This window comes from Anopheles ziemanni, chromosome 3 (genome assembly GCF_943734765.1).
Source record: "Anopheles ziemanni chromosome 3, idAnoZiCoDA_A2_x.2, whole genome shotgun sequence".
NCBI classification, from domain to species: Eukaryota; Metazoa; Arthropoda; class Insecta; order Diptera; family Culicidae; genus Anopheles; species Anopheles ziemanni.
In genome coordinates, this window is record NC_080706.1 from 38,415,540 (window position 1) to 38,427,720 (window position 12,181).

General features: G+C 44.6%; 1 protein-coding gene across 1 annotated transcript in view; it reads left to right on the forward strand.

The window, feature by feature from the left end:
- Positions 1–12,181, forward strand: part of LOC131287838 (hemicentin-1) — a 37,054-nt gene that overhangs the window by 16,626 nt on the left and 8,247 nt on the right. The window contains exons 3-9 of the mRNA XM_058316923.1: positions 7,844–8,161; positions 9,339–9,490; positions 9,657–9,801; positions 9,896–10,026; positions 10,181–10,340; positions 10,531–10,701; positions 10,960–11,082. Coding sequence (XP_058172906.1) covers positions 7,844–8,161; positions 9,339–9,490; positions 9,657–9,801; positions 9,896–10,026; positions 10,181–10,340; positions 10,531–10,701; positions 10,960–11,082 — 1,200 coding nt within the window. The remainder of the gene's footprint in view (positions 1–7,843; positions 8,162–9,338; positions 9,491–9,656; positions 9,802–9,895; positions 10,027–10,180; positions 10,341–10,530; positions 10,702–10,959; positions 11,083–12,181) is intronic.

Sequence of the window (12,181 nt, forward strand, 5' to 3'; positions counted from 1 at the left end):
GTGCGCTCAAGCTGTGGTTTTCCCTCGGCCATAACCATGGCGATCGTTTATCGGGGCGAAATGGAAAATGGAAAAGTACACGCCGATTGTTCTGGAGGATCTTACCGACACCACCACTGGAACCCTCTCGTGCGGACGGTCCTTGCGACTCAAAAAGGTGGACAACAAAGGTTGGCCCCGTCCAGAACCGGTTGGAAGAAAACAAGTCGAGTGCGGCAAGAAACATCTGGTTTCGCCTTTAATTTCTCAGCTTTCTTTGTGTACTCATCTGGGCCCGACGACTCATCGGGATCAGCTCGGTTTAGTATGCCGTCAGCTTCGGCGTTTCTTGGCACTAATCTCCCCCCTCCCCACGGCCGCCCATCGATACACCTTCCTCACGCCCAAACAATCCATCCGAAGCGCCTTGGGTGCCCTGTTTCTGCTCGCTTCCCTTGGAAGAATGGTTGATTCTCGGCTAGTGCCGTTAAGTGGAATCCTTTTCGCAAAAGGAGGATCCTCCAGTGCCCTGCAGGCACACGTTAACTGTTCAGCTTCCCTTTGAGTCGTTAATGCACACCCGAAGCTACAGGGAAGGCTCTTCGGTGGACTCACCGAGTGGAACAATCAACGTTTTCTTCCCAGGCGCGTGTGAAAAACCACAAACCGCCCACGAGCAAAACGAGGACGAAAAAATCCCTCACCGCCGCCCGGAAAGGCGAAGCGAAGAGTATCTGCCGGGTTCCTTCTGTGGAACATCGATACCAACTCGAGAGGCAACGAAAGCAGGCAGAGGAAGTTAAGTAAAACCAGAGCCCGAGACAGCTTCGCCCAGAAGCAGAAAGGTTTATTTTTGCACAAGAGATTTATTCACTTTGCTCTAATGTGTGTTTAATGCCAGCTTCTCCGATTCAGTCTCAGCTTTGGTGCGTCGCCTCGGTCTGCCGGGAACGTTCCACCCTGCAAACGCCCCCTACGAATTTTCCTCCAGTCGACATTTGATCCTGGGAGGGAACGGCCTGTGGGAAAATGTTTCGTACTTGCCTTCCATTTCCCACCCCCACCACTGGTTTTCTTGTGCCAACCATCAGCCGAGACGAGGAGGAAAATCTATGCTACACTCCTATCTGGACGATCATTTGCTTTTTCCATTTTCTTCAACTAAGAAAATAGGAAAATTTCCATGCGTCTTTACTTGCCGACGCACTCCGAATGATTTACGATCGGAGCCTGCTTTCATTAAACAAGCTAGGAGAGAGAAGGAAACAATTCATGTTGCTTCCAAAAGCAAGGCGGAGAAGAAAATAATGTTGTAGTATTGTTGTCGTTGATAAATTCTTTTGCGTTGTTAACATAAAATAGCATGATAAAATTTGTGTCATTATAAACACCAAACGCAATGCATGGGTGGAAGGTTTATTTTCCTGTTTTATGCTATTGTAAGTTTGATTATTATTATTACGATTATTCAACATAACTTTTTCTATGTATAATTACACTATTCAATCTTATGAATAAGTGTTGGTAGTTGATTTTACATCAATTTAGCCAACTATGAACAAACCTATGGTGTTTTCAACATGGGTCGATAAGTTTTGATCCATTAACAAATTTTGGACCTCTTAAAAATTTTAAACCTAGATAAAACCATTTGTTTTCTTTTCTTGCTTTCCTTTCCGAAGAAAATTTCATTTTTCATCTTGGAAGTTTGCCTTACTCCTTTATAAAAGTTGCAATAATTTTCACTTCCACATGATTTTATTGGAAAGTAAATATTTCAATCATTCCAAAAATGAAAAGTCAAGTACAACCCGTAAAAAATTGTACCACATAACAGCCATCATTACAAGATAATGATGCGATATGGAAGAATTTTAGACTTTACTTTACAAAGATAGACCAACATATAGCGGAAAGCGAAACAAAAATCATAATGGAATTTAAGGTTCCATTATTCTGCAACCTGAATTATAAACTGAACAGTTGCAATTTGATTTTGGCTGGCTAACAAAATATTTTACTTAAAGCCAAAACCGGTCCTAAGTGGAAGAAAACTTTACCAACCCCTGCCTTGTTTCTATTCCGGCACTAAGAAAACGCCCTTTCTAGGGCGCGGGACGAAGCATGATTTGTGGTAAGGCTGGCTGTTCTACGTCAACTTTCCTGCTTCCGTCGCTGGAACGGATCATTATCGGTGTCTTCTGTCGGTACTAATCGCGCCAAAGCTGATACCACAGGACACGACCGACGCGGCCCGTCAGCTTTTCCTCGGTGGAAGAAAATTAACCACTCTACGCCAACCCGCAACTCGTCCTCTCGCCTTCACCAGAGCTGATTTCATCGTGCGCACTAATCCGTTAGTTCGTCCGTTTGTTTCCAACTCGAGTGGGAGGAAAACTGATGGAAAGCTTTCCCCCCCTGCACGCCAACGGCCTCCTCAGTCGTCCCTTCTTCCTCCCCCGTTCCGCGTTGTGTTGCGGAAAGCTGTAAATTAATTATGTTTAAATGGTTTAAGCAGGGAATAATGACGAAAGATTTGGACAAACAACGCAACCATTAGGCTGACGTCGGCGGCCGATGCGACCGATTGTCCGGGCGGGATGGCTTTTTTGCCCCGGGTTTGGGTTATCTTTTTTCCCTGCCTGGTTGCGATTGCCTGTCTTTTCGGTCGGCCGGGCACACGGACCAGCGCCCCGAACCGTACCCACCACAGCTTTGGGAGATAATTGCTTTCGGAGGTGCGTTATTTTTTCCGATCAAGCAGTGCCAGATGAGGGATGACGGTCGGCCGGCTCGACGGAGCGATGGGGATTACGTCAGCGAAAAGCGCACGGTGGTGAAATATTCGGTGGGAGAAAAAATAATCTCCTGCGAGCCCGTGGGCGGAACTGATCCTTTGAAAAGCGAGTTCAACGAAGAGGCACGGGCGTGGAAAAAAAGAAGAAAAAAATATACAACTTTCGGAGGAGAATAACGAGTAACGGCGCGCCTCCTAGCTCTTTTGCGGCGTAAGAAGATTAATAACGAAGGCTGTCGTCTTTTGAAAGTTTGGCGTAAGCAAAAGAGTTCGCCACTCAACTATCGTTCAACAAGTGTAGTCACCCCAAGCGTCAAGGTCCACTTTGTCGATTATTAGTCCGGGTTAGTATGAGGCTCAGGAAAAAAAATCATTGTTGATCTACTGGATTGTACTGTGTTCCTTGAGCTGATAAGTGCTTGCATGCATTGCTTCTGTTTCTTCTGAGGATTGTTTCAGGACGTGTACAATCATCTGCGAATACTTAAGAACCTTACGTGATTATGAATATCTTATTATAATCAGCTTTAGCGGTAGTATCCTTAGATTGTGTGCTATACAACAAAAAGAAAAATCAAGAAATGTGTATCGTTCATAATGTGACTTATGGATATTTACGTTGTTACAACAAATACTGTGTTTTGTACATCTTTAGCATTGCATTAGTCCGTTAGTACTATAATTGCTATGATTCAAACCCCAGTTGAAACGAGTGACAGTTGTTTCATGACTAACATCTAAGAACAACAGGCAGTGTAAAAATGTATAAAAACACTTCATTTAATGTATTACTTATCCTGTCATATAATACTACTTTTATAACTTTATTTCTCGGCTAATTTCATCAAAATCCAAACTAACTCTTGTATATTTCTTCGAATATTAATCACTGCGTTCTGTTGAGCCATATTCTTTCTTTCTACGGCACAGTTCATATTTTATAGTCGCTAAACCCAACGAAATAGTTCTGGTACATTATGTTATGATCCACTTATAAAGCTACAATTTGCGCTGATTGTATCAGCCAAATTTTCATCTTAGTCCTTTTCGATATACCAATGTGCAGTCTTCCATACAATCAATTCCAATTTCGATAGTTTTTAGGAGCTATGTCAGGATAATCAATGTTTTACTTAGTACTAACATATTTTCGTAAATTTATAGAAGAACAATTTGCAGTTATTAATACGCATTGTTTTAAAAAAGAACAAAGCTTCATACAAGTTCTCTTCCGATTTTATTTATGTTTACACTAGTACTCCTGGACTGGTCCCGGTAGAATTACAATGACACGATAGGAAATGAGCAATTCCATTAATATTTAAAAGTCAAGCATGATTATCGGTAGAATCTTTTCACCTACAAAACGTGTTACATTTCGAAAGTACCATGTCGCTCCGAGTTACTGGACTAGTATTTCTAGCGTTAATTTGGAACAATGAAATAAAACCGAAGAAGACTAATTACTAGGTAACAACACGGCGTAAGAATGGGGTTTATAAAATGAATATAAAGAAAAAAATATAGAACGTGAACGCTATGTCCCAATTAGTTGAACATGTTCGTATGTTGGAGTTCGTTGCAATCTAATCTGCTCGTGGTTGGCAGCGCACTCGGTCGAGGTCTGCAATAAGTCTGGCTTTTGGTTTCCTTCACGCTTCCAGCCCCAATAGCAATGGCTATATTAGAACTTTCTTCGGCAGCAGTGCTTCCCTGAAACGCTCCACAAAGCCAAATGCAGATCCATCCGGTCGCTGGGATGACGATGATGAAGTACGGTTGTAACGGATAGTTCCTTTTTGCGCGTCGGTTTGGAATCTTTCTTTTCAAACTATGCTGAATGCTGGATAGCTCAACTATAGCTCCAGATAGCTGTTCTATTTCTTCATCCAACGCATCGGTAGCAACATGAAGGACATCCTCGTACTGGTGCTTTAGCCAGGATACCGACAGCCACCCGGAAGCACAAAGGCAAATACAGTCGTGGATGAGAATGGAGTTGTATTTGTTTTACTTGTGCTTGCACTCTGCCGTCAACCGTGCGCGGATGGTCCCGGGCTCTGGCTCACCGAGTTGTCCATATTTCATCCTCATTCAAGCCCGCTTTTCCGCGATCCACCGCCTTCCTCGCGCTGCTCACCGTCAAGCGTCGAGCCGCTTTTGACTGCGAAAATTAGCCACAAGGGAGTGCTTCGATGTTCAACGACGCTCGGTGCCGATTCCCGCGCCGTTTCACTCCCGCCCCTGCACCGCCGTCCCGGTTTCCTTTGCCCCACCGGCAGTACAATGTGCTATCCTTCTCAGCGAATAAAATATGAAATATGCAGAACAATAGTCGCATTCTGTTTCGGTGAGCTCCGAATTCCGCAAACTCGGTCCCGTTATCAGTGCCGGCCGAAATATGGATGGCTCATGTATTATGCGTGGATGAGTATGTGCGGACTCGTTTCGCCGTTTCTTTTTCTCCGCCCAACCCTACGCTTCGTCCCTGTCCCGCGGGGGACCACGGGGCCTAAAGTTCCGATGGTTTATACAACTCGTTGAAAACACAACTCACTGCTTTCGCGAGCATTCGAGCGGGCGGTGGGTGGAATTATGTTTTATATCATGCATATGATTGCAGCAGTTTTTACCAGAAGCTCTGCTATCCCCTGGATGGACATTTTTCTCGGTTTAAATGTGACGATGGGCCGGGGAGTGTGTGTGTGCGCCAGGGTTTTCGGACTAGTTTTCAGTCCCGAAACATAGCACAGTACCGGTTTCCGAGTGAGTGAACGGACTTCCATAAAAGTCAATTTGTTTCAATTTTTTTTGCAAAAGACCGAAATTTCTAACCATTCCACTGGGTACTGCCGGGCGCCAAAGCTAATCTATAAAGCTCCTATGCAAAGGATGCAATGATATACATCTACATCATCAGTGCATCTACATCCGAAAGACTACGTTGGCAATGCTTTGTTTTAATTGAAACAATAATCTTTGAAAACGTGAGATAGGCAGGCATTTACCCAACAGCATTTGAAGCTTATAAGAGCCTTTCGTATTCCATCAGTGGATAAAACACTGGTTACATATTAAGGCGATATTTATATTTTTCCTGAACTAAACATGATTTAATTAGAATTTTTTTAGTTTTTCCTTGTGAAAACTATGCGCATATGCTATAAAAACATCAAATAAACGAAAGAAAATATAAAATAAAAGTGCAGAACACGTTTTACAATACGAAAAAGGAATAAACCAAGGGTTAATGGAAAAACAATTTGTGAAGATAATATACTAGTTTAAACCAAGAAAACAGTTATATGAAGGATAACAAAAACGATGTCAAAAATTGCACAGTATTTCAATATGTACACCGAATACAGAATAAAATACTTTTGATAAAATTACTATAATAATGGAAAGCATTAACAATCCCGTTACGGTATAATATCGTTAAGCATAATGCAGGATAACAATAAAGGATTACACAGGATCTAGGTAAATATTACAGAAAAATTATATAAAATGCCATTACATCTACGTTATGGGGGTAGAGTTGTTTCAACAATTGCAATACTCTACGGCGCATGATAAATTTATTAAATAGTTTCCATTAAGCAACCAAACTTTTTACTCTGGAAGAAAAGAAAACTAAATTAAGCCGGCTTTTACTTTCCCTCATTACCTCTTTTGACGCCGATTCAAAGCGCACTCCCTATCGGTACTTTGAATACAGTCATTCAGAATCCATTAGCACTATAAAACATCCGTTAGAATGTGCGCAACGTGAAAGCGAAAAAGAAATTGCCGGGAAAATCCCGCCCGAGTCTTATGTGTGTGCTTTTCCAATCCCACGCCTCCCGCTAAGAGCGAGCACCATTTGGTCCATTAGGCATCGGGGGTTGGGCTGAGCAACTTATTTCCCGAGCCGTATGTTTCCCTACATAATGCCGCTCCGTTCCCAGGGTCCCAGAGTGAGCCGACGACCAGACAGGACTTACATCGGATTTCTTTTCCTGCCCGCGGGTGGGTGGAGGCACACAAGAATTAAACGGGAGTAATTCGGACGCAGAAGGACGCACATAAATACGAAACGGAATGTCACCGAACGGGAGCAAGTCAATGGCCGCAAAAGTAGCAGCTCACTCACCATTATCCCGATGTCGAACAAGCTGGACGAATGAACAAGAAGGGGAAAAAGAAACGGGTCACACAAAACGATCCAATTGAGTTGCTTTTAACAGATGCACAAACAACCGGGCTGAAGATTCATTGCAGTACATAATTAAAACGGGCCATCGTTTAGTGCGACATTGTCCGTTTACAATCCGACGGGTCGGGCAGGGTCAATTTCGTGTTTTTCCTGTTGCTCGCTCCACTTTTCCCATCAACATCGTCATCATGCTCATCGTCGTCATTATCCGCCGGGCGGAGCGCTGGAAGGAGGTTGCTGCTCCAGTCGAGGTTCCTTCAGCCATCGCCAGGTGTACTCGCCGGAAGATGCCGCAGGCCAGTAACATTTTCAACCCAGCTGTAACAATGCAGCCGGCCGGGGGAAAACCGTGCCGCGTGTGCGGACCGGCAAATGGAAACGTAATTAAACTGCAGATCATTAAAATTAGTGCACAAGAAAATGAGACTGCACTGGCGCTGGCAGGCGACAAGCGAAGCGTTTGCCAAAGTTCGGTCAATCTTCGCAGCGACCCCGAGCCGAGGACGGTGGGGGGGTGGGGGGTTGCGAGGGAAAAGTTTACCAAGATTTTCCATTAAGTATACATCCTTGTTCTGGCAACTTTCGGTGCTCGCAGTTCGGTAACTTGGTTGCACCGAAGGGCGGTTCGGTTGTAAGCGAGCAAGCCTGCACCCTTGCCAGCACCTTGTTCGAGCTTGTGGTGCGGTGCAGTGTCCTCCGAAGGAACGCTTTCCCGGAAAGACTCGGCCAGCGGTGGTGCAGAAGAAAAAGTTTTATTATATCAGAAATTTTATTACTTCTTTTCGTTCTAATTTTTCTCACTTTCGTGCTAACTTTCCCACTCTCACTCACCCTGTCTCACTCTCTTTCTTTTGACGTTGATTAAACAGTCCCCCCGGAGCGGATGGTGATACGTGACCAGCTCGGGATGGAGCGAACGACGGTGGCCGGGCCGTACAGCGAGGGGGATAACATCAAGCTGCGCTGCGACGTTTACGGAGGGCGGCCCACCCCCAACGTGGCCTGGTACCGGGACGGGGTGCCGCTGGCCGCCGACACCAAGTACATGCCGCTCGGGAAGCACCTGCGCAGCGAGATCACGCTCGGGCCGCTCACCCGGCAGGATCTGCACACGAAGCTCGTCTGCCGGGCGTCCAACCACGCCCGGGCCAACCCGGTGGAGCAGTCCGTCCAGATCGATATGAACTGTAAGTGCAAGCGGGCGTTCGACGCGCGACCGGGGGACTCACTTCGATTATTGATTAAAATGCGACGATTTGACAAATCACTCATTCCGTCGGTTTTTACTTCGCTCCCGAAGTGCAACGGCCATGCTGTAACAGAGAGTCGATTGGTTTAGCTTCTTTTCTTTTATTGATGTGATTTTTGTGGAACGTAAATCTATCAAAGTCATGAATATTTCTTGCTCTCTTTATGAATTTAATCAATCACTCTATTTTCAATTTCCAAATAATTTGTCCAATTGTATTTTTTTAGATCCGTTCATTTTTTTTTTAATTCTCAGAATTAGATTTTAGGACACATTTAGTAAAAATATAATTTAAAACAGTGCCTACCGTATTCTATTGAAAGGAGCAAAATAACATAGTGTTTATCTACAATCATAATAAACTTTTAATATATGTAATGTAATGAATTTTTCACCTTATTTTGTATTGTTTCTGATAGTTCTTAACCATAATTTATTGTGGAGTAATATTTGACTTCTGTAAAAAGAAGTTTTCAAAATGACCTTCCAGTTCCACCATTTGATCTAAAGTGGTCCTAATGAGAAAACGTTTAAGTAGTTCACATGATACGCAAACATTAATTTAGCTGTCATTGTTTTTCGTTTCGTGTTGACGTCAATATTCGTGAATCATTGCAAATGAAAAAGCGTTTAGTGTAGATATGCTTGTTGCATTGAAAACATTTAGCAGGGACCTAATGTGCTCTCTGAAATCTTATCAAAAAACATTCAACTATGTCGAATGCTTCATACGCTCGCACTCAATACCAGATACACAAAGTTTTTGCACATCGACTCATGACTCGCTGACCGAAACACATATTTGAGGACATTTTGACAGTTTGCGCTTCATGTAAACCAAGGATAAGGTCAAACAAAGCATGATAAACGTCAGCTCTTATAGCTTTAAAATGAAACTTTTAAATTAAAGTTAAAGTTATCAAAATTCAAACACAGCTGTAAATGGAAACATAAATTGTACCATATTTCTTGTTTTCCTCGGAGTCCCCGGGCGCTTATTGAAACACCTTCAATGAAGTTGAAATACCGTCTGATGCGTCGGTGGTTCACAGCTCAATAGTAATTTAATTGAACGTAACCATTATTTGTATTCCTGCTCCCACGTCGTTTTGCAGTTGCTCCACTGAATATAAGACTGATTGGTTCGCATCAGCCGTTGTCGGCTGGCCGAAGATACGACCTCCTGTGCCAAAGTGCCGGTTCGCGGCCAGCAGCTTCGATCACCTGGTTCCTCGACGGAACGCGGCTCGACAAGAGCAAGGAAACGGTAAGTCACCCGCCGGCCCTAATTGGCAACGCCGTGCGGTTCGCCGCACGTCAGCTTCATTACACTCACGAGAACCATTTTGTCCCCGACATGTCGGACGTCTTGACCACCGCCGGTGTATCACGACGCAAAACAAACCTCGGGCTTCGGACGAACGCACACGCAGACGTCGGCCGACGGCAACCAAACCACAAGCACGCTGTCCATCGTCCTGAACCGAACCGATGCGGGCAAATATTTGTCCTGCAAGGCGTACAACTCGTACGTCCAATCCGACGCCCTGGAGGACGGCTGGCAGCTGGACATACAGTGTAAGTAGCCGGCCCACATGGCCTTCCGTAATGGGGAAAACCGCACGCCAACTTACTGGGCCCAACCAAACGGGACTGTGCCTTTCACTTGCAGACGTTCCCGACGCGTTCGTGAAGCTGGGCAGCTCGCTGGACCCCAACTCGATCCGGGAGGGCACGGACGTCTACTTCGATTGCATCGTCAAGGCACATCCGGCCGTGTACAAGGTCGAATGGAAGCACAATGTAAGTAGCGCACTGTACCCCCGCCTAAATTCTTGCAACTCAGCTTGCAACTGATTCTCGCATCCGTTTTTTTTCTCATCCTCTTCCTTCCGGCATCGGTCAAACCTCGTCGGTGGACAAAAAAACTCGAACAAAATGGCGCCCGAATACGCAGAACAAATCGCTATCGCGCACCATATCGCAGGGTGTCATCGTCAGCAAGCACTCGCTGGTGCTGCAGGGTGTCTCCCGGACGACGGCCGGCAACTTCTCGTGCGTCGGCTTCAACGCCGAGGGCGAGGGCAGCAGCCCAATGTTCGAGCTGAATGTGATGTGTAAGTGAATAATTGAATTTTTCATTTCCCAATGCCCGTCTGCGCCACCGTCGGCTGTAACAGCGACAACGGCGTTGTGACAGCTGGACCCATCGCTTGCACATGGCTTCTGGTTTTCTCTGGCGACGCTGCTAACCCAATGTGTGTGTGTGCCCTGGGGCACGTACGGTCTTTTCCCCTTTCCTTGCAGATGCACCGACCTGTGCACCGAACCAGCCCCGGGTGTACGGCGTGGCGAAGCAGGAAAACGCCGAGATACGCTGCGTCGTCGACGCTAATCCGCCGGATGTGGAGTTCAAATGGACCTTCAATAATTCAGCCGAAAGTATCGACGTGCAAGCGAGCCACATTTCACGCCTGGGTAAGGTGTACTGCATTAAACTCTACAGCAGTTTCCGCTTACGGTGTAACACCTTTTGCTTTCGGTTCCCGTGTTCCGATGCTACTCATTTCGCCTACTCACTCCCTTACCGTGCCATTCTAAAAACTGCCAAACGCAATCCATTTATCGGTGTCTGCTTTTCATGTGCATCGTTTTTATTTAAAAGCTCATACATTTTTGTCAACACGAAAACATGCTAAGTGGTTGTTGGGTTGTTTTTGTGTCATCCTGGAACAGGGACGTCATCGATCGTTTCGTATACTCCAATGACCGAGCTGGACTACGGGACGCTGCTCTGTTCTGCGACCAACAAAATTGGCAAACAACGACAACCGTGCGTGTTCCACATCATCGCCGCAGGTAAATCGTCGGCATTTTATAAACTATATCCCTCAAAAGCTTATACTACAAAAGTAGCTGCCTCTTAGTAGGATCACACTTAAAATTTAAATATTTTGAAAAATCAAATAATATCAAATGTATTCAGAAGAATAAGATCTAAACCATCTTGCAACGGGTTTGCGTAGGGTTTTTCAAAGAAATTACTACTAAAACAAAAACAAAACATAATTGATACATGCATGCACGATTGATTTATACGTATTAAACGCTGCAACAACAACAGAGTATAAATTGGCTGTGAAATTCGATATCAGAGTTAAAAGGCAAAGGTGAACAATCACGGATGAAGTCAATAAGACAGTCATTGGAAGAATGGTTCTGTTTTCAATATTGACTAAAAGATACAAAACAATCAAAAACCGAACTGAATTGAAAAACATTTTTTGTGTGGTTTGCAATGAAACATAACTTTTAGCTTTGATGCGTTCGAGATTACATCCAGAGTGGATAGCGAATGAAAAACAGTTTTTCCCTACCTTGTGATTTTTTCCATTACACTTTTCATGAAATCTTTTTTTGTTTCTGTTTTTAAAACATGTTGTTAAACCCAATTTCTTTTCAATCAGTTTTATACCGGTCTGCAGGCCATTCAAAAGGTTTCGGCGAATTTAATCATGCTCATGGTAACCGTTTGCTAGAAACGATCGTGTAGCTCCACACTTTTCTACAGCTGTGTAAGAGAATCCTCGAGAGCAGCATAATTGGTAAAAGTTTTCATAATTCTGTGCGATCCGATCCATTTCCGCTTCGCCCAACCAACAAGATCCACGCAACATCGACGAACCGTGTACGCTCGCCGCTAAACGATTCTTACTTAATCAAAAACCCCCTTACGAAACCCAATAACCTCTACGAGCTCCTATCGGGCATCAATCGATTCATGTCATGCAGGATCCGCTTCGTTAATGCTAGTATACGTCCAAGTTCGAGGTGGAAGATGATTCAATCGTTCTTGTTGGACTTGAATGAAATGCTGACGTGGGATGATCGTCGTTCGGCGGCAAACCTCATTAATGGGACGCATTTTCACAACACAGCACCAGTGATCCTGCTTGCT